General features: G+C 50.9%; 1 protein-coding gene across 5 annotated transcripts in view; it reads right to left on the bottom strand.

The window, feature by feature from the left end:
* RFX2 (regulatory factor X2) overlaps positions 1 to 27763 on the bottom strand; it is a 100416-nt gene that overhangs the window by 21121 nt on the left and 51532 nt on the right. For 3 of the 5 annotated variants that reach the window (XM_060297274.2, XM_070045336.1, XM_060297273.2), the window contains 5 exons: positions 26222 to 26334; positions 23450 to 23539; positions 21429 to 21508; positions 19727 to 19988; positions 5492 to 5566 (listed from right to left, as the gene is read on the bottom strand). In XM_060297274.2, coding sequence (XP_060153257.1) covers positions 5492 to 5566; positions 19727 to 19988; positions 21429 to 21508; positions 23450 to 23539; positions 26222 to 26326 — 612 coding nt within the window. In that variant the 5' untranslated portion in view covers positions 26327 to 26334. The remainder of the gene's footprint in view (positions 1 to 5491; positions 5567 to 19726; positions 19989 to 21428; positions 21509 to 23449; positions 23540 to 26221; positions 26335 to 27763) is intronic. The other 2 variants (XM_070045335.1, XM_070045337.1) reach the window with 1 other exon arrangement.

The raw sequence follows: 27763 nt of genomic DNA, 5'->3' as shown, positions 1-27763 counted from the left end.
CCCCGACCAGGGATCAAACCCGTGTCTCCTGCAGCGGCAGCGCGGAGTCTTAACCACTGGACCGCCAGGGAGGCCCCCTCCTGCCATTTTAAAGTGAACTGACGTGCCTTCGTTTCCTCCCTGGGGACTCCCGGCTCTAACGTGGACCCGAGTGAGAGGCGGGTGGTGGGGTCAGCTGGTGGCAGGGATGCTAGAATAAGGAGAGTTTCAGAGGCAGAGGGTGGGCCTGGGCTGGATGTGCAGGATGAAGGTGGGGAAAAGGTCAAAGGTCCAGGTGAAGGTGCCCTGGGGGACTGACAGAGCAGAGGGTCCTATAACACCGCGCTCCCCAACCTTTTTGGCACCAGGGGCCGATTTCGGAAGACAATTCTTCCGTAGATCGTGGGGGGGAGGGGGGAGGGTTCAGGCGGGATGGTGGGGAGCGCTGGGCAGCAGCAGGTGTAGCTTCACTCGCTCCCCTGCCGCTCACTTCCTGCCGTGCGCCCCATTCTTAACAGGTCGTGGACCGGTGCCCCCTGCTCTAACGGAAAGACAGCCCTCTGGCCTCCAGAAGGGCTGGGGTAATGGGTTCTGCTTTGGGGAGGTGGGGGAGGAGTGCTGGGCTGGCATTCAGGGCGGAGGTCGGGACCAGATGTGTTAATGTGACACCAGGAGCCCAGAGCGGGTCTGTGCGGGTGAGGCCGAGGAGGGGTGTGTGAGGCGTAGCATCGAGGCCTGGGGTCAGGTGCTGCCCCGGGGAGAGCCTGCAGCGGGCCCTCCCCAGGCGCCCTGCAGATGAGGTATCTGCCACACCACCTCCTCACTGAGGGACCAGCCCAGCTGCCGATCCGAGTAGCAGGTTTGAACCAGGGGTCGCCGGCCCTCCCGTCACCACGAAGCCTGCCTCCTGCAGCCCTGGGTGAACAGGAACAGCTGTCCACTCATCTGTCTGTGTGCTGTGGGATGTCATGTGCTGGCTGCGCCCGTGACCCCGCAGGGGGATCCCACCCCCACCAGTGGGTGAAGGGGGGGCAGTTACCACGGGGATGCGGGGAGGAGGAGGCAGCAGCCAGAGGCTGAGGGAAACAGGAAAGGGTTCTTCAGTTCCCCCTTTGGTTTCTACTTTCCATCAAGTCACCTAGATATATAATTTTCAAACTTTCCTTAAATGTGCTTTTTCTACACAAAGGTGGCAGAGCACCCCCCCCCTTCTCTCTCCAAGGCTTTGCTCCGGTCCACGGCTCCCACCCTTAGGGGCCATCTCCTTGGCGCCCCTTGTTCTGACCCCTCCTGTCCCACCAGCTACAAGCCTTCCCACAGCAGCCTCACCAGCCACAGGGGGGAACTGGGTTCTGTCTGTCGCCCCGCTGTCTAGTTGCAATTGGCTCAGGATCCAGGATCCAGGTGAGGAAGGGCTGGTATTTGCTGGCCCCTGAGCCCCAAGGTTTTCCAGAGCACTGCTCGCCGACACAAGCATTCATTTTCCATCGCTTGTCTCCCTGCTGAAACGGGAGCTGAAATGGGAGCTCCAGGAAGCAGAGACAGAACCGGGTGTGCCCACGTTTGCACCCCGTGAAGATGCCTCAAGAAACGCTGATGGAGAGGAGGAGGGGTCCCGCAGAGCGGAGGGGACCCCAGCATGAGGAGGGCCGACAGCCTCTGGATGTGCAAGCAGGAGGCTCTTCCTGTCTCTGCCACCCTGGCTGGGGAGCATAGGCCGCGTCTAGGGGAGTCCTCTGTGGGAGGGAGAAGCCGGGACCAGGGGCCCAAATGTCTCAGGGTCTGAGAGCCCGGGGGGGTCCTCAGGAGGCTCCTCAGGCCGCGAGGTGGAGGCCTGGGAGGGGCCCCGGACCAGGTCCTGAGAGATGGAGGCCGAGACCCCGCCCGGCACCTGACATGACTGGCCCAACGTGAGAAGGAAGGTTTGGGAAATAAGATGATGGCTTCTGCTCCTGACCACCTGGGCCAAATCCCAAGAATTACACGGAAAGCAGACTTCCTTGCGGGTGACTACGTGGACACCGACACCAAGGATGTGTGGTTAACTCCCTCCTGAGTAGAGGTAAGCACAGAGCGAACAGATGCCACCAGCAGCCTCCGAAGCAATAATGGGTTCACTTCCACCCTCTCCGGCGACGAGAGGTGACCGGGAAGGGAGGCTGACGGCGCTGGAGGGCGGTCTACGGGCTCCGTGAAGGCAGAGCCTCCCCTGTAGGCTGAGCGAGCGCCGGCGGGGTCTGCGCACCGCACTCCTGACGCGCTACCTGGTGTCATCCCGACCAGCTGAGCATCGCACGTCAGTGACACTAGGTGAACGGGAGGCCCATCTCCCCACCACACAGCCCCGCCTCGCCCGCGGCAGACTGACCGGGTGTGACGGTAGGAGGCTGTGGCCATGGTGGGTGGGGGGGGAGAAGTGGTCTGATTCCGGATGGTTCTGAAGGCCAAGGGGCATCGGATGCGGGCTGTGGGCGGAGGAGGGGGCACAAGGATGAGCCTCCAGCAGGACGGCGCTGCCCTGGATGAGCCAGGAAGGTGGCGGGAGGTGCAGGGTCTGCTGTGGGGTGGGGGCGGGGGGCGGTCAGGGCTCGGCCCACAACACACGTGCGCAGCTGCGCCTCCAGGCGGGCAGGCGCCCTTGGAGGCTCAAGGGTGGAGCTGACGGGAGAGGCCCAGCCTCGACGCCCACTGGGAAAGAGCCTTTCCCTCCAGGAGACCAGGCGGGGTCGTCGAGGTGGTGAGGGGGCCGGGGAAACTCCAAAAAACAGCAGTCCAAGCGCGACCACTGCCGGAGGCCTTCGCCGCCATAATCTGGAGCAACTCCTAGGCAGAGCACCCAGCCCATGAAGCTGCCACAGCCCATGGCCAGCCCAGACTGCAGGGCACGGCTCTGTCACTACACCACCACCTGAAGGCTAAATCATCTCTGACCATTTATGTTTCTTGATTTAAAAAAAAAAAAAGGTCATACAATCTGAATACGATCCACCTAAAGCAGGTCCTTCTCCCAGGGGCTGGAAATAGTAGTTTATGTGCAGTAAGCAGCGGCCACCTCTGCAGGGACCCATGATGGGGGTCCCTGAGTCAGCAGGGGCTGGGGGCCTCTCCCGATAGACCCGGGACAGCAGACGGGCAGGCCTGGCTGGCGTGGCTGCACCCACACGCCACAGTGACACCCTGGTGAGGGACGGCATCTCCATTCCCAGCTCAACTTTCTCTGCCTCCTTCCTCCAAAACAGTCATCCCTCGTTTCCTGCCACCAAATCATGCGTTCCCCTGTTTTAAAGATGGCTCGGGGCCCATCTCTTCCCTCAGGGGCTCCCACACCAAGGCTGGAAGGTCCCTTCAACCCTCAGACACCCTGGTCCGAGTCCCGAGGGCAGCCTGGGGAGCTGGGGTGACCCTGATGTCGGGTTGGGTCTGAAAGGCACAGCCCAGCCTTCCTGGGCTCTGGGCATCTCGCCACCCGGCACCAGGCTCTCCTGCCCGGGTGCGGGGACTGCAGCCGGTGGTGCCCAGGGACAACTGTCTCAGGTGAGCGCGGCCAACTAGGACCACGAAGGGCTCTGCAGGACACAAGGCCGTCTGTCACCAGGAGACACCCTAGCTCTCTCCCCGCCCTCCCTGCCCAGACAAGCTCCTGGCCGGCTGACCGCAGCGCGTGGGGTCGACTCTTTACCGAGATCTTCTTTCTATCCTCTTTGAGTCGCCAAGCCTCAGATCCTACTTCTTACGGCTCCCAATGGGAGAAAACGACTTAACAAATCGCCAGAAGGAAAACGGACACAGGGAGGATCTTCCTGCTCAGAAACTAAACTCAGGAACGGAAACTGGTTTTGGAGGAGCAGCCAAGGCAAGCCCGCCTTCCGGAGGAAAAGCGTTAGAAAGCCAGAGGCATCCCTGCAGCCAGAGACTGAGGCTCATGCGTTTCACACAGACATTTTAAACTTCCCGCGGATACGCCGCCGGCCTGGGGTCCGCACCCATCCTGCCTTCCTCATGGCTCTCTGGGGCTGCCCTAGCGCCTGGCCTCGCAGGCTGTGCCGTGGCCACGTCTGCTCGAGATCTGAAGAACTCTGGTCCCCGAGCAGAGAATGCTGTCTTGCAGACTTCCTACACACTCCGCTCTAAGGCTGCAGCTTCCCTTCTCCAGACCTTCCCACCAGGTGACATCATCTGGCAGTGATGGACAACAGGGTGGCCATGACCCACCTAGCCTGGGGCCTGATGGACTTTTGTTTTTCCTTCGAGACAGCCGGGATGAGGCTGCTCTTCCTCCAGTGACCAGCGCTCTGAGGCTCCGCCAATGGGCTGGAGGTGCTGACCACGCCTGTGCCCCCCGACAAACCCAGAACCTCCTGGATCTTTCCCTAGCGGGCTTTCTGGCCCCGCACCCCGAATCACTCACTTTGAATGTCGGCCAGTATGAAAGTCTTGCTGGGGTCACAGCTGGGATCGGGTCCAACTAAAGGGGAATTCTTTTCTTTGATGTTTTAATTCTCAAAAGGAAGCCAATCCCAACCCGAGTGCTTGAGAAAAGCTGCCAGAAGTGCGGCCTGTCCTACCTCCAAACTGCCGAACGAAGTTCCAGTCAAGTTAAAGCCGCATTGAGGGCGTTTGGAGAAGTAAGGGGAAAAGGGAGGAGTGGGGGGGTGGCAACAGCTTTCCCTCCTCAGCGGTCCCCAGAAGCCGAGTCCCTGCACTGTCATCTCTGCCAGCCCCGTCCTGCCACTCAAAGCCACCCAGAGGCAAAGACCTTTGCGCCCTCCTGGCCTTGGGGCCTACGATCACGTGGTGTCCCCAGCAGAGAAAGGTCTTATGCAGCTAAAATCAATAGGAATTAGTTGCTTTGCCCTTTTGTCAAATTACCAATCTTTTTTTATTTTCAAAAAGCTGATCACGTGGTGACCCCAGCAGAGAAAGGTCTTATGCAGCTAAAATCAATAGGAATTAGTTGCTTTGCCCTTTTGTCAAATTACCAATCTTTTTTTATTTTCAAAAAGCTGATCACAGGAGAATTAGCTAAGAACGCTTATGGCACCCCCAATCCGGCGTCATGTTTTGGTTGTGGCCTGTCTGAGTACGAATTTATTTACAACGCTTACCCTCTGCCAGGCATGGTGGGGAGGACGTTACATACACTAAGCAGTTTAATCCCTGTTCCCCCCAAGGAGGGAGGCGCTGTCACCCCACTTTCACAAAGGAAGAGCCTGCCTTAATTTCCCTTCGCTGTGGAAGGACGTTTTTGCTGAGTGTAGAAGTCTAGATGGGTTCCCCCCTCTGCACCTTTTCGGCACTTTAAAGGTGTCAACTCACTGCTTTTTTTTTCTTCGGCCGTACCGCGCGGCTTGCGGGATCTCCGTTCCCTGAACCAGGGACTGAACCAGGGTCATGGCAGTGAAAGCCTGGAATCCTAACCGTTGGGCCACCGGGGAACTCCCTGTTTGTTTTTAAAATGCCTATGAAGGTGACAAGCAGAGCAGGGCAGACCAGCAGGTTGACACACACTTACATGACTGTTGAGTAAACCGCTTTTGTGTGATGTGATCCCTTCGCTTTTTTGGAGGTTTTCAATCGCCATTTCAAGCTAAAGAAAATGTGCGCAGAAACAAAACAAAACAAAATGGAAAAAAAAACAAAAACGAAATCAGATGGTTAGCATTAGCCAAGATTGGTTCGTATTAATATCCAAATAAAGATCCGAGCGCCTACGCGATAGAGAGCAGGCTGGACGCAGGCGGGGCGTGGGGGGTGGGCGGGGGCGATGGGTTAGGTCGGGGGCTGAAGCCTCAGCAGGAGCGTTGCTTCATCACGTGCGGAGGAGCCCAGGAGCCCGTCAGACACCAGCAGCAGATGGGGTCCTACTGTCTACACTGGCAGCTGAGTTTTAACACGTCTGCATGTGCACATGCACAACGGGAATGCTTAGTCACTGCGTAAGTTCAAGTGTAAGCAAAGCCAGCACGATAACCGCCTGCTGCTCCCCAAATCCATCGTCTGCACTGGGAGAATCAGAGGACCACAGACCCGGGGACAGGTGATGGCACTGGCTTCCCGGCCAGCCTGCCCTGTTGCAAAGCCAGGGTCTCCCAGCTGGAGGGCTTTGGAAAAATACCAGTAGGCCACGACCCCAGCCCTGCCATTGGGAGGCGCAGGACCCTGGGGCCACGGAGATGAGACAGCTCACAGAGGGGTCCTCCTGGGGGAGGGCCTCCGAGATGGGTCCTCAGACCTCGCGGAAGCGAGGGCTGAGGGGCCATGGCAGCTCTATGCAAAGGAAGAGACACCCGGCCGAGTGTGGCAACCACCACATCTGAGCCCGACTTGTACATGAAAAATGCAAACATAAGCTCTGCTGGAGGCAGTGACCCTTAAACATCCAGGGGAGGCAAAGACCACAGAGACGATTCTGTAAAAAGCAGGCCCAACACTTTCAGAAAGTGCAGCTGGACCACTTCCCCAGAGCTGAGTTCAGGAACGAGGGGTTTCTGCTTCGCCCCCCACCTCTTCTGACCACTGTTGAGAACATCTACTCTTGCCACTGCTATTCAACACTGTACTGGAAATTCTAGCCAGGGTCATTAGGCCACAGAAGAAAATAAAAGGCATCCACAGAGGGAAGGAAGAAGCAAAACTACCTCTATTTGCAGATAGCATGATCTTAAATATGGAAAGGATCTCCCCAAAAACTATCAGCACCAGGGTTGCAAGATACAAGATCAATATACAAAAGTCAATTATATTTCTAAATAATGAACGATGTGAAAATGAAATGGAGAAAACAATCCCATTTGCAATAGTATCAGAGAGAATAAAATACCTAGGAATAAATTTAACCAAGGAGGTGAAATACTTGTACACTGAAAAAACTATGAAACACTGTTGAGAGAAATTAAAGACGACCCAAACAAACAGAAAGACGTCCTATGTTCATGGATTGGAAGACTTACTATTAAGATGGTAATACTGTCCTAATTGATCTGTAGACTCAAAGCAGTCTCTATCAAAATTCTCTACCAAGCTTCCAGCTGCCTTTTCAAATGGACAAGTTGATCTTAAAATTCATATGGCATTGCAAGGGACCCCAAATAACCAAAACAATCTCGAAAAGGAAGTACCAGGTCGAAGACTCACAAGCTCCCATTTCAAAACTGATTATAAAGTTACAGGAACCACAACAGTGCAGTACTGGGATAGGACAGACATACAGATCAATGGGATAGAATTGAGAGTCCAGAAATAAACCCATACATCTAGGGTCAACTGACTTTCAATAAGGGTGTTTAGACCAGTTAATGGAGGAAGAATACACTCTTCAACAAACGGTGCTGGGATAAATAGATAGTCACGTGCAAAAGAATGAAGCAGGACCCTTACCTCACAGCATATACAAAAATCCACTCCAAAGGGATCAAAGAACTACATGCAAGAGGTAATCACATAAAATAAGGTTATCTCCATGACCTTGGATTTGGGAATAGAATCTTAGATATGACACCAAAAGCACAAACAAAAAATAAAAGATAAAAACTTTTAAAAAAGATATACTGGACTTCATCAAAATTAAAAACTTCTGTATGTCAAAGGACACTATAAAGAGAGTGAAGAGACAACCCACGGAATGGGAGAACATATTTGCAAATCATGTGTCTAATAAGGGTCTTATATCCAGAATATTATAAAGAACTATGGAGACTCAACAACAAAATGATAAAATGACACAATTAAAAAATGAGCAATGAACGCTACATTGTTAATCACCTATGCTCCAATATAAAATAAAAAGTTTTAAAAAATGGGCAAAGGCCTGGAATAGGCATGTCTCCAATAAGCACATAAAAAGATGCTCAACATCATTAGTCATTAGGGAGATACAAACTAAAGCCACAGTGAGGTACCACTTCACACCCACTAGGTTGGCTATTAAGAGAGAAAAGAAAAGTAACAAGCGTCAGTGAGGATGTGGAGAAACTCGAACCCTCCTCAGTTGCTGGTGGGACTGAAAAATGGTTCAGCTACCGTGGCAAACAGCTTTTAAAATATAAACTCAGTTAAACCACATGACCCAGCAATTTCACTCTACCCAAGATAATTGAAAACAGGTGTTCAAACAAAAACTTGCTCGTAGCAGCCTGATTCATAACGGCAAAAAAAGCAGAAAAATACAAATGTCAGTCACTGATGAATGGATAAACAAGATATGGTCCATACGTACAACTGAATATTATTCATCTCTAAAAAGGAATGAAGTTTTGACATATGTTACAATGTGGATGAACCTTGAAAACATGATGCTCAGTGAGAGAAGCCAATCACAAAAGGCCACGTGTTGAGTGATTCCATTTGTATGAAACGTCCAAAACAGGCAAATCCAGAGACAGAGAGCAGATTAGTTGCCCCGGGGCTGAAGGAGGAGGGAATGGGAGGTGACTACTAACTGGTACAGGGTTCCTTTGGGGGTGATGAGAATGTTCTGGAACTCGACAGGGTAATGGTTACAGAACATTGTGAATGTACCAAATGCCACTGAATTACATGATTAAAATGGTGCGTTTTATGTTATGTGAATTTTACCTCAATAAAAACTATACAACTAATTAAAAAGAACTTTAGTCTTTCTTGCAATTTGAATGGATCTTTCACCCACATGCACGGTTTTGTAACAACATGCACTGGTCACTTGGAAAATATTGGTTCACTGAGTTTGCAGATCTTCCAAATGTTGATACATTTCATCACACGGTATTGAAAAAAGTCACACTGGTTAATATCACTACCAACAACTTCGGCAAGATACCAGTTTCCCAAAATTCTGTTTTTTTGGTTTGAGAACATATTGACAATAAAACCTGTCGTGTTTTCCTCGATATGTCAAGCTCACAACCGTTCAGTTTTGAGAAAATGTGTACCAAATCTTCGAGTCTGAATAATCATCATTTGTCTGTCATCCTTTCGAGGAAAAACAGCGTTTCATGAAAAATGTAGCTCGTTCTGCTCACAAGCCATTTGCCCGTGAGCTTTTCCTCAAGACTGTCATCGTATTTGGGGAACAAGCAGAAGCACTTTTCGTCACACAGAATATTAAGTGTTCTCGAGGACTGAGATTTAATAAAATTAATAATTTTTACTGCTTCATCAGGGAATTCTTGAGTGAAACTAGCATTTGGTATTTTTCTTTTCTTTTTTTTTTACTGTGCGTGCATGATGGTGAGGATTACAGTGACTTCTAGAGACTCTGATGTGTCCGCTCTGATTTGTGCACGGCTGTGTCAGCCGTGCTGGTTTTGCATCGTCGGGGCAAATGTCAACACGGGGAAAACAGCAACTAACGGGTTAGTATTATTGTGAAAACAGTTTTGATCTCGTGGAGCTCCTGAGAGGATGCTGGGGACACCCAGAAGTTTGCCAGACGTGTGTAAGACTGCTGAAAATCGTGCAGTTCCGAGTATTGCGGGAAAGAATACAAATGAACTTTTGCTTTGTAAGACCATCCTCAAAACCCCATAGCTATTAAATAGGGTCAGAACAAGCCCACTGATACCTTAAATTAACTTAATACACAGTGGAACCTCCCAAGGTGTTCACTGCGTTTTAAAATTAAGACGTCAGGTAAACCTCTGAAGGTGATGAAGTTCAGGACAACGTCACCAGTCCCCTTAGTTCAGATGGAGGGGTTGGTGCCTGGGAGTTAGGACCGGAGGCGCAGCGCAGTGCACCCAGAAGAGGGCGCTGTGGCGCCGCCTCCCAGCTCCAAGCTGAGGCCGTCCAGCATCCTTCAAAAAGGAGCATCTCACGCTTGAAGTCCGGGGGCTGGAGTGGGAGGCTTCCTTACGGACCTGACCGAGGGATTCTTACTGCACAAGTACAAGAGGCTTGATAAGTCCTCTCAGTGGCTGGAAAAGTCAGTGTTTAATCTTTAGATATACTTAAATGGAAATTAAATTTATACTTGACTGGAGTTTAATTTTTTGTTATTTAAAACATTTTATCAAAGTGGTACCTGCACAGGCCCACATGTCAAACTGTAAGGAAGAGCCAAGGATGGATGCAGAGGTGCCCCCTCGCTACCCCAGGGCCAGGCTGCTTTCCCTAAAATCGTTTCTGTTTTCCGAGCTTCTCAAAGATTTCTTTCCATCTTGGTATTATGCATACACTTGTCTACCTATTTCTTGACGTATCAGGAGCTTCATCTTTATTTCTGATTGGGTGCAGTGCAGCCCATATTCCTTTTTATTGGCCGTTTAATTTCACTGGTTTCTGCTGCGTGAATTACTAGCGGAAGCGGGGGTGAGGACAGAAAACTGCTGCAGTAAACGTCCTGTCCTAAAATACAGCTTATTATGTGACCATAGAAGGAGGAAATAAACGTTTAAATGTTTTATGAACGCTTTTGGAGCTTTAAAGAAAATGGAGAGTATTTAAAAGAACCAAAGTGTCATGGCTGGAGTTCTGAGGGCAGGGATAGAAATCACGGAATTCTGCCTGGAGTTAAGGGCCAGGTGGGAGGATGGAGAGAAGGGCAGGGCTCACCACTGGGGACACGGGGAGGCTGGCTGGGGGAAATGGGCATTTTCAATTTGTCCAGTTTTATTTTGCTAATTAAACATTAAAAAATTATGTAGTAATTTTATATGCACTTGCTATACAAAAACCCGATTAGGCCAGTGACATGCCAGTCTCCTTCCAGGGCCAGGACTGGGGTGGCACCCATGAGGCGCCCAGGGCACCAAACTGAAGGAAGAGCTCATTGTCAAGGTCGTGCCGTGGCAGGGTCAGCCCCCGGAGGGGAGCAACTCCCTAAATTTGGTGCCCTGGGCACCTCGCTTGCCCCGCCCCATCCCAGCCGCAGCTTCTCCCAGGCCTCCACCAACTCCCACTCAGGAGAGGAAGCCCCTCCCTTCCCTAACAGCCCAGTGTGCGTCCATGAGGGGGCGTGGCTGTGTGCCAATAAAACTTTATTTACAAAACCAGGGGGCCGGCAGAATTTGGCTGGAGGGCGGCGCTCTGCCGCCTCTGCCCCCAGGGATTTACTAAGCAATTGTAAATCACTCACACAATTGCATTGTATGGATTATACTTTACTGCTAAACTGATTTTTTACATTTTTAGGTAGAGAGGGGATCGTTGCACAGCACCATGGATGTCCTAAATGCTACCGAACTATGCACTTTAAAATGGTTAATTTTATGTTATATGAATTTTACCTCAATAAAAAATGTATAAGGTAATGCATGCATGTGGTTAAAATTCAAATAGAAGAAAAAGGTATAAAAAAAGCAAGTCTTCCTCTTTTCTTTCTACCTCACGGAGATAATCTTTTTTGGTAATCATTTTTACCAGCTAACATGTTTACTTCTTCTTGTAGTTCCTAGAACTTTAAAAAATATAGTTCTACTTCTTAATTTATCAATTGAAAAATTTTTAAGTTTGGAAATAACTCCAGATTGTATAAAAAGTTGCAAAAATAGCACAAAGCATTCCCTTCAGCCAGGCTCCCCAAATGTCAACATCTTCCGTGACCCGGAAATTAACCCCCACTCAACACTGTTAACCCATCGAATCACTTGATGAAAGTCCTGTTTGTGGACCAGGATCCAATCGGGGGTCACACACTCTGCTCATTTACATACGGAGCCACGAAAGAAAACAGTAGGAACACAAGGAACAGATGAAGGAAATTAGGACGAGGCTCTTATTAGATGGATGACCCATGTAGCCCTTGACATGGTAAGTGGGTTTGTGTTACTCTAAACAGGATGATGACTTCTCTGGTAAGTTAACTGAGACTTTTCAGAATAAGAACCGGAGTGCTTTCCAGTACGCATTCTTTAATTTTGTCACTTAAAGCAGAGCAGAGATGAACTTTAGATAGATCTTTCAAAGGGGCACTGCTCCCACCTTTGCAGAGAAACTTGCAAAACCACATTCAAAAGTGATGATATTGGGACTTCCCTGGTGGCGCAGTGGTTAAGAATCCGCCTGCCAATGCAAGGGACACGGGTTCGAGCCCTGGTCCGGGAAGATCCCACATGCCGCGGAGCAACTAAGCCCGTGTGCCACAACTACTGAGCCTGCACTCTAGAGCCTGTGAGCCACAACTACTGAACCCGCGAGCCACGACTACTGAAGCCCACGCGCCTAGAGCCCGTGCTCCGCAACAAGAGAAGCCACTGCAATGAGAAGCCTGTGCCCCGCGATGAAAAGCAGCCCCCGCTCACCGCAACTAAAGAAAGCCCGTGCACAGCAACGAGGACCCAATGCAGCCAAAAATAAATTTTTTTAAAAAAGGGATGATATCATTAGATGTTTGTCAAAACCCATAGAACGTACAACATAGGGTGAACCCTGATGTCACCAAGGGCTTTAGTTAATAATGATAATGGGTCAATATTGGCTTATCGGCTGTAACAGATGCACCAAACTTAGATGTTAATAATAAGGAAAACTGCGTGGGGTACAGGGTGGGGCATTACGGGAATTCTCTGTACAGCTGCCCGATTTTTCTGTAAACCTGAAATTGCTCTAAGAGAAAGTCTATTAAAAGGATAAAAAGTGATGATGAATTATTTATTTATGGCCAACCCACGGGGCTTGCGGGATCTTAGTTCCCCAACCAGGGACTGAAACCATGCCTCCTGCAGCGGAAGCACGAGTCTTAACCACTGGACTGCCAGGGAAGTCCAATGATGAATATTTTAGAGAAAAAGCGGATGTACTATTGGCGAAACTACTTTATCAAATAATGTGCTTTGGCCGGCAAACGTTTTGCTCTTGTGGTTGGACAAAAACTCTGTGCAGGGGGCGAGGAAGCTTCTAGTGAATGCCCAGTAGGCGTGTGCGTTCACAGTCCAGTCAAGATATCCTGGGTCTTCCCTGAAAACACAGGCTCCAGAGAAAAGCTGCTTAGCGGTTGGCGATCCGTCGTGAGCTGTGACGCTGCGTGGATGGTGCACCAGCCCCATGGGCCACCAGGAAGGGTCGCCGTGAGAATGGAGGTGCCCGAGTGGGAAGCCAGTCCACACACAGGGAGCCGTGGACGGTCCAGGGTCCCCGCTGGCCTTGACTCAGCACTCAGGACTGAAGCAGGTCCCTTACGGACACATCCACTCGAAGCGGCCGCAAGACCATCTTCCCAGCGAGCTGGATACAGGATAGAAGATTCATCTCTTCTGTATCCACATGTGCTGGTGGTCAGAGCGAAGATGCTCGCTGGAGTTTCGAAAGCAGGAGCTGCGTTTCTGATGACTCAGCAAAGAAATGCCTATGATTTCAAGTGGCACATGTCAGGGATGTCTGCTGTAGCTTTAACACTGCAGAACTTGAATCTATCATTCCAGGGCCCCAAGTATTGTGACTTTTAAAAAATATATATATTCTTTTTCATATTCTTTTCCATTACAGTTTATTACAGGATATCGAATACAGTTCCCTGTGCTATACAGTAGGTCCTTGTTGTTTATCTATTTTATACATAGTAGTTTGTATCTGCTAATCCCAAACTCCTAATTTACCCCTCCCCTACCCGCTTTCCCCTCTGGTAACTGGAAATTTGTTTTCTATGTCTGTGAGTCTGTTTCTGTTTTGTAAATAAGTTCATTTGTATCATATTTTAGATTCCCCATATAAGCGATATCATATGGTATTTGTCTTTCTCTATCTGGCTTACTTCACTTAGTATGATAATCTCTAGGTCTATCCATGTTGCTGCAAATGGCATTATTTCATTATTTTTTATGGTTGAGTAATATTCCATTGTATATACATGTACCACATCTTCTTTATCCATTCATCTGTTGCTGGACATTTAGGTTGCTTCCATGTCTTGGCTACTGTAAATAGTGCTGCTATGAACATAGGGGTGCACAAATCTTTTTGAATTAGAGCTTTGTCTGGATATATGCCCAGGAGTGAGATTGCTGGGTCATATGGTAGTTCTATTTTTAGTTTTTTGAGGAACCTCCATACTGTTCTCCATGGCGGCTGTGCCAATTTATGTTCCCACCAACAGTGTAGGAGGGTTCCCTTTTCTCCACACCCTCTCCAGAATTTATTATTTGTAGACTTTTTTTTAAACAAATTTATTTCATTTTATTTATTTATTTTTGGCTGCGTTGGGTCTTCATTGCTGCATATGGGCTTTCTCTAGTTGCGGCGAGCGGGGGCTACTCTTCATTGTGGTGCGCGGGCTTCTCATTGCGGTGGCTTCTCTTGCTGCAGAGCACGGGCTCTAGGCGTGCGGACTCAGTAGTTGTGGCACACGGGCTTAGGCGCTCCACGGCATGTGGGAACTTCCCGGACCAGGGATCGAACCCGTGTCCCCTGCATTGGCAGGTGGATTCTTAATCACTGCGCCACCAGGGAAGTCCCTACTTGTAGACTTTTTAGTGATGGCCATTCTGACCCGTGTGAGGTGGTACCTCGTTGTAGTTTTCATTTGCATATTGCGACTTTTAATATTAAGATCTCAGTTTTTTCGAAGAAGACCCAAAGTGTTCCATGGGGCTGGGCTGCTGAGGCTCTGCTGCACACACCCAGACAGGAGGATTTTCCTCACTTGGGGGTGGAAGACATCGATGATGCTTTCTTAGGTGTGTTTGAAAATCACATCAGATGCCACAAAGCTTACAGAAGCTGAACGCAACCAGAGAAAGATGGAACCCATGTGCCGCCATCCTCCAAGGTGAAGCGCTGGCCCTTCCAGCTTCTGTGTAGCTCTTGCTTATGCACCAGTTGTCTGGCCTGCCTGAGCGGGGTCGCCAGGGCAGGCAGCCCCCAACCTCCGTGGGACTGGAGCACCCAGGGCCACCACTGCCTGTGTGCTGGCCCTCTCTGACTTCCTGGAAATGCAGAGTCCAACGGGTCTTCACCAGACCAGGTCCCAGAGCCCTGATGAGACATCGCAATGGTACATCCCCTCACGGACAGGGATGCTGTATTTTTATCATCTTCAAAATTGGATAGATGATTTGTCTTCATCAGCCTCCACTGCGTGGCCCAGGGGGGCCGCCTGCTTGGCATGGTGGCAGGGGGGCTTTTCCTCATGCAGCCCCGGAGCCCCCAGAGTCTCCCCTTGTTACAACCCAAAGAGCATACCTCTCAGCTTAGCATCTCTGCTCCATGGGGTCAAAAAAAAAAGCACAACAGGAAAAGTTATCAAAAACTTACCATTTGGGCAATTCACTTCTAAGATTTCAATACTGATGAAATTTTAACCAGAAATGAGATTCAAACAAATGTGTCACTGAAAGTCTGAAGTCCCTCACTGGGGCTGTAGGTGCCGACTTGCTCTGGTCTTTGTGCTCTGTTTGCAGGATTAACTTGAAGTCCCTGGAAACACAACTCTGACATAAGGAAACTGATAGACGTGAAATGCCGGACCCAGGAGCCATCGTTATTTCTGTCGCAACCTCAGGGCCAGTCCTGTTCCTGGCTCTTGGTTGGATCTCTGCTGATCCTTGTGAGATGTCCCCACACCAAAAGCAAGTCAAAAACCCACAACAGAGCAGAGGGAGTCTGGAGGCAGGTGCTCATCCAAGGTGATAACTCTTGGAGCTTTTGGGGCTGGGGGTGGGCAGGGTGTCAAAACATAGCCTGTTCGTGGATTTCCAAATGATTTAAAAACTCGGTTCTTCTAGTGCAACCCAGACATCAGACTACAGTAACCAGGCGGCCCGGGGTCTGAGCTGCACATCTGTTTCCAGCGAGGCAGTGTGCACTGCAGAGAATATCATGACCTGTGACCTGCGACCCTAGCTTATTCACTATTATGAGTTGATGCAGTCTGCTGATATGGAGACGTCACATTCGTGAAACTTAATGTAGTCTGTGAGGAAGGCTTCTGATCAACGGCAGCTCTACACTCAGGTCTGCCAGCCAATCCTCTGAGGGTGTGCTGAGGACCCTGGAGGGCCCAAGTGAGGCAAGGGACAGGCTGGTGCCCCTGGGATGGAGTGGCAGGCACCATCCCACAGTCACCGCTCTAGACAGCAAATGACTTCTCTCCATGCCTGTCCTCAGAGCCAGGTCCTGGGGAGCACCCTGGACATAAAAAGGGAGAGAACAGCTAAGCTCAGAGGGCCTCTAATGTCAGGGTGACCCGGAAACACATCAGGACCAAGAGAACAGGGATGAGGCTCGAACATCATCTTCTATTTCAGATTAAGCCCACACAAAAATAGGAAGTTTTTTTTTTTTTTTTTTTTTTTTTTGCGGTACACGGGCTTCTCACTGCTGTGGCCTCTCCCATTGTGGAGCACAGGCTCCGGATGCGCAGGCTCAGCGGCCATGGCTCACGGGCCCAGCCGCTCTGCGGCATGTGGGATCCTCCCGGACCAGGGCACGAACCCGTGTCCCCTGCATCGGCAGGCGGGCTCTCAACCACTGCGCCACCAGGGAAGCCCAGGAAGTTATTTTTTAATTGACAATCAATCAATAAAATCCATCACATTCGTAGTCTAAAGAAGAAAAAACACGTGATCATATCAATAAGAAAGAAGCATTTGGCAAAACTCAACATCCAATTATGATAAAGACTCTCAGAAAACTAGGAATAGAAGGAAACTTCCTCAACCTGAAAAAAGGCATTTGTGAAAAACATACAGGTAACATTACACTTAGGGGTGAAAGACTGAAGCTTTTCCCCTAAGACTGAGAACAAGGCAAGGATGTCCACTCTCACCACTCTTACACAGCATCGTACTGGACGTTCTAGTCAGTGCAATAAGGCGAGAAAAAGAAATAAAAGTCACCCACACGGGAAAAGAACTAAAACTGTTCCTATTTGCAGACCACAAAAAACTCTTAGAACTAAAGACTGAGTTCAGCATGGTCACAGGAAGCAAGGTCAAGAACCAGAAATCAACCATACTTTTGTACACTAGCAATGAACAGTTGAAAACTGACATTTCAAATCAGTACCATTTAAAATAGCTCCAGGGGACTTCCCTGGTGGTCCAGTGGTAAAGAATCCGCCTTCCAATGCAGGGGACGTGGGTTCGATCCCTTGTCAGGGAACTAAGATCCCACACGCCGCAGGGCAACTAAGCCCGTGCGCCACAACTACTGAGCTCGCGCGCCTCAACTAGAGTCTGCATGCCGCCAACTATAGAGCCCACGCGCCCTGGAGCCTGCGCGCCACAACTAGAGAGAGAACACCCGCACACCACAAGAAGCCCGCGCGCCGCAACGAAGAGCCCCCATGCTGCAGCTACGACCCAACATAGCCAAAAAAAAAAAAAAAAAAGCTCCAAAACCAAAAAATACCTAGGCATAAATATAACAAAATAAGTACAGGATCTGCATGCTAAAAATGACCAAATGCTGATGAAAGAAATCAAAGAAGAGCTAAATAAATGGAGAAAACACACCACGTTCATGGATTGGAAGACCCAACATAGTAAAGATGTCAATTCTCCCCAAATTGATACACAGCTTTAATGCTGTTTAATCAAAATCTCACTAGGAATTTTTTTTGGAAATAAAGATAAACTGATCTAAAATCTATATAGAAAATTCTAAATCTATATAAATAGCCAATATAACACTGAAGAATAAAGTGAGAGGAGCCAGTCTACCCATTTCTGGGACTACTCTTCACTGTGGTGTGCGGGCTTCTTATTGCAGTGGCTTCTCTTGTTGCGGAGCACGGGCTCTAGGCGCGCGGGCTTCAGTAGCTGTGGCATATGGGCTCAGAAGTTGTGGCTCACGGGCTCTAGAGCACAGGCTCAGTAGTTGTGGCACACGGGGTTAGCTGCTCCACAGCATGTGGGATCTTCCCGGACCAGTGATCGAACCTGTGTCCCCTGCATTGGCAGGCACTCTTCATCACTGCACCACTGGGGAAGTCCCAGGCCAATTGATTTTTGACAAATGTGGAAAAGCAATCCGATAAAGGACAGTGTTTTAACAAATGATGCTGGGACAACTGGTTGTTTCATATGCATAAAAATGAACCTCGACATAAACTTTACGTCTTATACAAAAGTTAGCTCAGAATGAAGCGGAGCTAAGTGTAAAATGTAAAACTATAAAACTTTTCAAAGAAAACAGAGGAGAAAATGTTCACGACCTCGGGACAGGCGAAGAGTTCTCAGGCATGACATCAAAAGCACGATCTTTCCAAAAAAGAAAAACTGTTAAATTGGATTTGATCAAAATTATCGGGAAAATTTTTTTTTTCTCTGCAAAAGACACTTCAAAAAAAAATTTTTTTTTTTTTTTTAATTTTTGGCCGCAGAGCACAGCATGTGGGATCTTAGTTCCCCAACCAGGGGCTGAACCTGGGCTCCCTGCAGTAGAAGCGTGGAGTCTTAACCACTGGATCACCAGGGAAGTCCCCAAAAGACACTCTTAAGAGAATGAAAAAGCACTTTAAAGACTGGGAGAGAATATTTGCAAATCACATATCCGGCAGGGGACTTGTATCCAGAATATACAAACAATTCTCAAAATTAACAGTAAGAAAGCCAACAACACAGTTAAAAAAATAAACAAACTTCAACTGACGTATCACCAAAGAACATACATGAAAGGCAAAGCCCCTGACCAGGTGCTGGCCATCGTTAGCGATTACGAAAATGCATAATGACAACCACAGTAAGATAACACCACACACCGATGAGAATGGCTAAAAAGAAAGATGCTGACAACACCCGACAACAAAAAATGCTGGTGACGAGGTGGGACGAGAGGAACTCACACCTGGCTGGGGGAGCTCGAAATGGTACCTCCCCCCCCCCCCCGGGAAAACACGGGTGGTTTCGGATAAAGTTAAACATACACTTACTGTAGGAGCCAGCAATCCCATTCGTAGGTATTGACTGACCCCAAAGAAAGGAAAACATGTGTCTATACATGAGAGTCCTTCTAGCTGTTTTATTCACAATCACGAAAAACTGGAAACAGCCCAAATGGCCCCGCAGCTGGTGAATGGAGGAACGAGCCGTTAGGGTCACGGAACATGACTCAGCAACAAGAAGGAACCACTGACTCACAGGACAGCTGGACGGGATCTCCAGGCTCCACACTGGGTGAAAGGAGCCAGTCACAAAAGGAGTCTCCTGGATGATTCCCTTTATACGGCATCCCCACAGAGACAAAAGTACTGTGACGGAGAGCAGACCCACGGGTGCCAGGGCTTGAGGGTGAGAGGAGGTCGTGACTACCAAGAAACACCCGAGGGAGTTTTGGGGGTTATGCAACCATTCTGTGTACTGATGTGGGGACAGATACCCGAGTCTGTACGTGAGTCAAAACTCATGGGTCTGTGCAGCCCACACCGTCCACTTTACTCTGTGCTAATTTAAAAAATAAGAGTAAATATGGGAAATAGAGTTTTCAAAGCAGATACATCTTTAAAGCAGGTAAGCCACCGTTTTGGACAGAGGTGTGGGGTACCAGTCTAGTATAGCTCTGCTTGGGTTCAGCCCAGTTTTCGTGGGGATGTGTTGATCTCCGCCTGGGAGAGGCTGATGACGATGAGGACGGTCATGGTGGACCACCAGCGGCAGCAGCATCTCCCAGCACTGAGCTGCCTCCTCATCTGCAACGCTCCCAGCACTGGCTACAGCCATCTACCCTCTGTCTTTACCAAGGGAGGACCCGAGGTTCAAAGACGGGGCCGCTTGTCGTAGACTAGTGGGGTTCCGACGCCCGTGCTCCCGGCTGCCTTCTACTCACCGTCCCTGCTGCTGCCGGGAGTCTATTCAGGGCCTAACCTGCTGCCCCCGAGAGCCTGGGACGTACATACCGTAGCGGGTGATGAGCGGGATGTGTGCGCCAGGGAGTGCCGGGTGCCGTCCATGCCCCCGTGGATGAGGTAGGCTCCCGTGCCGGAGACGATGGGGCTGCCCCCGACATCCATGGTGATGCCCACCATGCTGTGGGCGGGGACTGCCGTCGGGGAGGAGCCTGCCACGGTCACCTGGGCACCGCCCGGGGCCTCGAAGTACGACGCGGAGCTGCTGGGGGCGTACATCTGGGGTTCGGGGTTGTAGGCATACGCGGTCCGCCTAGCGGGAGAGAGAAGGCTTCACGTAAACGCCGGAAACCGCGGCGCCGAGCACGTGGCTAAGTCAGACCCGGCTGTCAATACAGCGAGTTCACAGCCATGGTCTCCGAAAGCATTCGGGATCCCAGCTGATCCCTCAGCAACTGGTCATTTACAAACCGCACGTGCAAATTGCACTCGACGGGGGCGGGGCTTGGTGGGTGGGGCGGGGCTTGGTGGGTGGGGCGGGGCTTGGTGGGTGGAGCAGGGCTGGACCTGACCCTGGTTACTGGAGGTCTACCCCTGGGATAAGACCACATAGAGCTGTACACACACACACACTCGTGTGCACACGTGCGCCTAAAGGCTGTGAAGCTGAATATGGCCCGATGTGGTGCCCTGGTTTTGATACCATCCTGCAGTCATAGAAGATGTCACCACCGGGGGTGCGGAGGCTGGGTGAAAGGTACAAGGGACTCTGGGCTAATTTTGCAACTTCCTGGGAGTCTCTAGTTCTTTCAAACCAGAAAGTTTTTTTTTTAAAAATGTAATTGCATAATAAAAAGAATGTCTAAGGGATTCCAAGAATTTGAAATCCTTTAACATCTGGATCAAATCATTAACCATGTCGGTTGATGTACATCCGGCCGCAGTGAAAGCCGGTCAGTAGGGGTTTTTCCTCAGGGGTGACTAAGGGAAGGCCCCTCTTGGGGACAGGGCAGCCTCTCCGGCCCCCGGGGGACGTCCTGTCTGACCGCAGTGCAGTCGAGCCAGGATGCTGCTGCGGAGGGTCCCCCAGAGCCTGCTGGGGGCTCACAGGCTTCACACGCCCTCCTCTGGGTCAGTGTGTATCATGCCTTCAGTGTTGTGCTGCGGGCGCCCACGACTCCAGCAATCACATCTCTTTAACCACAACCAAACCCTCCCGCGCCCTCAGGACGGGAGTCGTGGAAACCGGAGGCAGAAACAAGCAAAAGGACGAGCGTCCCGAGCACAGTGAGCTTCTGGGAAACGCATCATTTTCTGCCCCAAGCATCACGGAGTTTGAAGGCAGAAAACCCTAGACGTCCTTGACAAATGGAAGATCAAGTTTTACCAACATCAGAAAAAGCCAGAGGTTAACAGAGGCCAGGATGAGAAAGCAGAGATGGACACGGTTTCTGGATTGCAAAGGATATCTTCAGACTTCGAAGGTGGATTGGTTTTTTGGGTTTGTTTTTAAAGACTGCCTTTTCTAGAAGTGAAAGTATAACAGTCTGTGATTTCTGAAATCTCCACCAGGCTGTGATGTCCTTATGCCATTGTAATAGTTGGGACACATCACCCGAAGGGTAAGGGAAAGGATTCTGTGTAAACACATCCCCAAGGGAGCTCAGTGGGCGTCGTGACAGAAGGTTGGGATGTGGCCTACAGTCGGTTCCCTGTGAGGCCCCTTTCGGGGGAGGGGGAGGACACCACGTACAAGGCTCCGTTGGTGTAGACGGCTTCCCCCCCTTCCACGTACTGCACCTGGGGGGGATACACGTGCTGCACGGGCTGGACCTGAAACAACAGCAGATACTTGGTGTTACACGGAGTCTTCCTTGCTCAGGACTTCCAGATTATTCAGGCAGAAATATCTCCTATTGCCTTTTGTGAACACTTAGCAGCACATCACAGTTGTCCTGCCCCCAGCTGGCACTTCTAAAAAACCCAGGGGAGACAGTCACGTCAAGGCCACGTATTCCGGATGAGCCCAAACGGAAATGGAACCGCAGCGGGTCTGGGCCCCTATTCTGTGCGGGGAGGAGCCCAGCTCAGAGCAAAGGTGCAGAGCAGGGCTGGGGGGATGCCTGCGGTCTGCTGGCCACTGGGCAGAGGGGCCAGTCTTGCTGGACAGCAGACGCCAGAGACGTGGACGGAATGCGGACCTGGGAGCGCCCGATGCCCCCACGGCCCCTTGGCAGGGGAGGGGGCTCAAGCTGCTCGTACGCTCCACCGCCCCCCGCCACTCTTTTCGGTGGCCCTGGAGGCCGTCCCCAGCAACGGGTCGGGGTCCTGGGAGCCACGCTGGAAGAGACTCTGAAGGTCTGAGCAGAATTAGCAGGAGCGCTGTACCTGGAGTGGGGCGGGGGGGTGGAGGGAGGAGGCCGGTGGGAAGACCCCTCCCTCGTTGGTCAGTTCACAGCCTCAGCTGATGACCCCCAAGGGACTCGGGCCCTGCTGGTGGAGGCCCAGAGCTCTGTGTGCAGAACTTCGGGACCCCACCGCAGAGGGAGGCTTAGCGGGTCCCTGATTCAACCTTGTTTGGGGGTGAGAAAATCGAGGGCCAGTCTCATCGTGCCCTCTCTGTAGGCCTTCTCATGCAGCAGCAGGACAGGGCCGATTCCCACCTCTGAGGACAGCCCAACCCGGGGGGCGTATGCACACACACAACCCCCTTTGTCTTAGCGGACTGGGTAAGATGCAGAGGCCAGCCCCCAAGTCTGGGTGGCCCAGGAGAAACAGCAGGCACAGGCCCAACCCCACAGAGGAGGGCAAGCTTCTGGAGTCACAGGAGTCGTGGCCGCCCCTCCCTCAAGGAGCTAAAGCAGGGCCGCTGGTTCCCTGCTAGCCCCCCACCCCACCCCATGCCTTCGCTTCTCCCCTAGGACCCCGAAAATCACACAGCACCAGGCAGACATCTCTAAACACCCTGCTACTCTGGGCAGGAGCCCCTCGAAGGGAGAGGTGTGTCCTCTGGGGTCTCGCCATCTCCATATGCTCCTGGTTCCTTTCAGGCAGGAGCCTGAACGAATTTTAATTCAGCATCTTACAGAGCAGGGGTCGGCAAATTCTGGCCCTCGGGTCAAATCCGGCCCGCACGTTCTTATAAATAAAGCTTTATTGGCACACAGCCACACCATTCCTTTGTGACTTTCGCGAGTGTTGCATGGTTGTGCCAGAGACCATCTGGCCTGCAAAGCCAAAAAAGAAAAATGCAGGGCTAGGCCTTTCCCAGAAGAGGTCTGCCAACCCCTGCTCAGATCACACCGCCTGTCTGAGCTGATGATCTGGGCTGCGATTTGGCTGGTGAGCCCACACATTCAAGCTTTCTTCTCAAATCATTTAATTTCACAAGAAGTGCCCGTCTGAGGGTCCAGCACTTGCCTGCAGATGAGTTTGCCTCCCCAGGGGGCTCGGTGCTCCTCCAATCCAGAAACCTCCTCTATCTGCCTGTGTGTCTACCGCTGCACCCCATGCTCTATCTAGGGGCTCGCCTGTGCCCCAAAGGCTGAATATCTGAATGAATGAAAGATCATAAGTTTTCTTCGCTTGATGCAACCTATCTGCAGCAAAAGATTTTTTTTTTTTAACATATCTTCCAAAAGAACTTTCTGGTAAGGAACTGAACACATCAAACGAAAAGGAACAGCGACAACAGAAAAGCATGCATCATCGTTCAGACAGGGCTCCAAGGTGCTACGTGCCAACCTCGTCCCGAGTCACCTGTGCTGTGGTTACCTGCTGTGGCACCTGCTGCACTCTGGGGAGGGAGATGGGCTGCATCTGAGCCCCCTTGGGAGCCGAGCCTGCTGCCTGGACCAACACCCTCTAAAAGGGAAGGAAAGAGGACATTTAGGCTTGTCAGAGGTTAGTCCTGGAAACACAGGTCACAGCTCAACTGCGCCCACTGTCGCTTTATGGAAACATAGCGGGACGGGTAGGAAAGGAGAGGTGGGCGCACACACACGCAGCTCAGGCTGACTGAGGCGGGCACAGTGGGGACTTGAGCACACGTGCACACACACGCGCACACACACACACACACACACACACACACCCAGCAGCTTTGCCTCCTTGGGGTCGATAGTCATCAAGGTGACATGGGCTGAGAGCTGGATGCCGAGGCTGGTCGTCCACACCACCTCCTCCGCCGGACGAGCTGGGTCACACCCCATCGTTTCTCAGTATCCCCTGGACCTGTCCCCATTTTACACACGAGGGAAAAGGAAGCCTAGAATGGTCAAGGCCAGGTCTATGTCCTGCGGCCTCAGCGTCAGAAGTTCTACAACCCAGACTCAATCCAGGCCCCTCCTGGACTCCAAGACTGCTCTCTGGGCCCCTGAGCCATCTTCCCAGTGTGGCTTTGTCACTTGGCCTGGAGGACTGGTTGGACAAAGCTAGGAAAACATGAAGGATCAAAACGTACCCTCAAGGTGAGGGAGGAAATAGAGCGCTTTGCTTCTGTAAAGGCTGGGCTTTGGAAGTCATCAACTGTGAGTCTATGGTCGTCCCACTTGGACCCTAAGTATCACCAGTTGTGGTGATTCTGCGGGGCTTGGCTTTATAAAACACCACTGTTCTAATAAGAATTCAATACACTCGGCCCTCCAGAGGCAAAGAGAACACAGATGGTACAGAAATCAATAGGGTGGACGGATAAACCCACATGGGAACATCACTCAGCCAGAAAAAGGAGAGAAGCAATGACACTCGCTACAATGTGAATGGACCTTGAGAACATAACGCTCAGTGAGAGAAGCCAGACACAAAAGGCCATGCAGTGTGTGATTCCATTTACATGAAGCGTCCAGAACAGGCAACTCCACGGGGACAGAGAGTGCATTCGTGGTTGCCAGGGGCTGGGGGAGAGGGATGGAGGGTGACTGCTCATGGGGACGGGGTTTCTTCTCTGGGGGATGAAAATGTTCTGGAACTAGACAGAGGTGGAGGTCGCAAAACACTGTGAATGTCTTAAATGCCACTGAATTGTTCACCTTAAAATGGTGAATTTTGGGCCATGTGAATTTCGCCTCAAATAAATAAGAATATTAAGGATATACACGCACACACTCCAAAGCTGAGCTGTCCAATACGGAAGCTACTAGCTGTGTAGCCCTGTGGATGCTGAAATTTACTTCCATTTAAATGAATTGCAGAATTCAGTTCCTCAGCGGCACTGGCTACATTGCCAGTGCTCGGAGCCTGGTGGGGCTGGTGGCAGAACACGCCCACTGTGGTGGCAAGTCCTGGTGGATGGCCAGGGCTGAGAGTGGAAGCAGGAAGAGTGCATCACGGGGACAGTGGGAGCAAGAACGACCCTTACTGGGGATGAACTGGGTGCTCACTGTTTAGGGAGTGCAGTGCAGACTGCAGGCGAGAGAGGTGCCCGACGGGGGCGGGGACACAACCATCGAGGCAGGGGTGCGGGGCTGGATCCATCTCCATCAGGGACTGGAGCCCTGGAGCCTGGGATGTACACGGTGGCCATGGCAGGACCCTGGGACCAGTCAGCCTGCAGCCGCTACAGTGAAGGCAGCCGCCACCCAGGCCCAGGGGCGCCTGAGACGGGGGTTTGGTGAGAGGGTGGAGGGCTCCATGGGGTGGAGGGCTCACGCATCAGGCTCAGTGGGCAAGGAAACAATCAATTAGACCACACTGCAAGTGATCACGCCCTCTTGGCACCCATGCTGGGGCCGCCACACTTCCTAGAAATACATGCTAAACATGTCCAACTACACATTCTAAACTGAATAAACGGCTTTGATGTTTGCCTTTTGGCTTTTGCTGAATTACGTTTTTTGGGGTTTTTTTTTTGTTTGTTTGTTTGTTTGCCATAATCAATTCTTTCTGTCGTGCTCCTAACTTTTAGATTTGTAAATCATAGATGATCACGTGGCCACAGTGGACCTCTGCACATGTCTATGATTTTGGTCTGTTCTGTTACCTTCGGTTTCTGGTAGATTTATGTCACTAATTTCATGTTTATGTCTACTTAATGGTGTATTTCAATCCACTATAGAAATCTAGAAGTTGGGAGAGCCTTAATGTGAAAATTCTCTCTCTGCAAATTTTAAAGAATATACCGATTCTAATACTAGATTCAATTAATGAACCAAATCCTAAAAATTCTCACTTCTCTTTTGCCTTATGGATAGAAAGCCTTTCTGTGTAGAAGGCTCATTTCCAATGTACAAGAAAACTACCACTAGCAGATAAGAATGGACTAAATCAAAGTCGGGGAAGGGCTTTCTTTGTGAGTTTGGATCATCGATTCCTTGGTGGGACCATTTTACAACAAACAGTGAAAAAGTCTAATAACATGGGGTGAGGAAGGAAAATGAGGGTGCGTTGCAACAGCAGCAGCCATGGAGCTGAGAGGTCAATTCAGAAAAATAGAGATTCCTCGCTCTGCTGATTCAAGTGTTTTTCAAAACCAAGGTGGACGCATCCCCACCCTGGCTGCGCTGGTTTTCCCGGAGCGGCCTGAGCGGCAGGCGGCTGGTCCCTTACCTGTGGCGAGGCTGGCACAGGCTGGGCCACAGGCGCCTGGGCTGCTGACGAGGGACACAGAGCCACGGAAGCCGGCGAATCCGATCCACCCTCTGAATTCTGCATGCTCAGTTCTAAAGAGAGGCGGAGAGAGAGTGAGTGGGGCAGGGCTGTCTTCACGAAGCCCAAAGAGGCAACATACACGATAGGCGAGCGGTAGTGGCCTGCAGTCTTCCAAGTCCAAATGCAGGGATCCTGGCCAGACTAGGTAAGGAAGGGGAAGCGGGGAAGAGGTTGCACAACTGTTCCATAAGAAGAGAGGAGGGAGGGGGCAGGGGATGTTTGTCCAAATATAAACCTGAAAAAATAGCTCTGCAGGAATTCCTGAATGCAGGGGACAACAGCTCCCCCTTTCCGATCTGATCGGGCTCATACGACTTCTTTACTCATTTACCGACAAAACCAAAAGCTCCTGGGGGATGCTGGCCATCTGCGGAGCTACTGCACCCCAAACTATAAGCGCATCCTCCTAGGGCAGGGTCTCCCCCTCGGCACTGCTGCCACTGGGCAGGGCATTCGCGTTCTGCGGGACCATCCTGGGCCCTGTGTGGGGCGGAGCGGCATCCCGGGCCCCACCCCCTTGGTGCCAGGAGCACGCCCAGTCGCGACCACCACAGATGCCGCCAGACACTGCCCAGTGTCCCTGGGGGGCGGGGGGGATGGATTCAACGCTGGTTAAGAATCACTGGTTTAGGGAGAAAAAAGGTGATAGCAGAGAAAGAAATGGCTCATCCCTTGGGGCTGGAGAAAAATCCTCAGGCATTTCAGCAATAAGAAAAAGTGCCTTCTGCTCCTTTGCCCATGAGAAAGCAGACAAGTACGTTTCTCTGCAGCCAGGTGTAGATATCTTTCAAGAAGGTAATTTAAAAATTCTCCACCAAGATTCATTTAATCTCAGCACGCAGTGGCAGACGATAGTCACTCCAGGAAAATGCTGAAAGTCAAACCCTGTTCACTTTTTAATAAACACTGGCTACCTTAAGTCTTTGGAGAAGCAGTTCAATCCGCAAACTGCATAGAGGTGGTTTTGTGGTCACACACACCTGTCCCCATCCCTGTCCCGTCCTGGCTGCGGCTCTGAGCACATCCCCCCAGGAGTGAAGTCTCCCAGCTCCTGACCCCCAGGGAGGCCTGGACAGCATGGCACATACCACGGTGCCCAGGACCTACGGCCAGAGCTTTGATATATGTTTCTCTACAGCCCCAAGAGTCCCCACCTCCAATAATGGGTGGAGAATTTTTTTCAAATCCTTTTTAAAAGAATATAAACTGATAATAGATGAAAATAATTTGCCTAAGGGAAGCAGAAAGATGTGTGTGTGTGTTTGATCTGAGAGTGTTGCCTCAATCCCATCTTTACAGACTCTCCCAGGACTCCCCCATCCCCCTCCCAAATGCCTTTGGTGCCACAAGAACCACTGGATGGACCGTGGCGGTGCCTGTGGCATTTTTCTCTTTCCCGTGACCTTGCCTTGGTTCTCACCACCAGATGTCCCCAGAGCC

Source organism: Globicephala melas, chromosome 3, assembly GCF_963455315.2.
Source record: "Globicephala melas chromosome 3, mGloMel1.2, whole genome shotgun sequence".
In the NCBI taxonomy this organism is placed as follows: domain Eukaryota; kingdom Metazoa; phylum Chordata; class Mammalia; order Artiodactyla; family Delphinidae; genus Globicephala; species Globicephala melas.
This window is presented reverse-complemented; position numbering and strand designations above follow the sequence as displayed.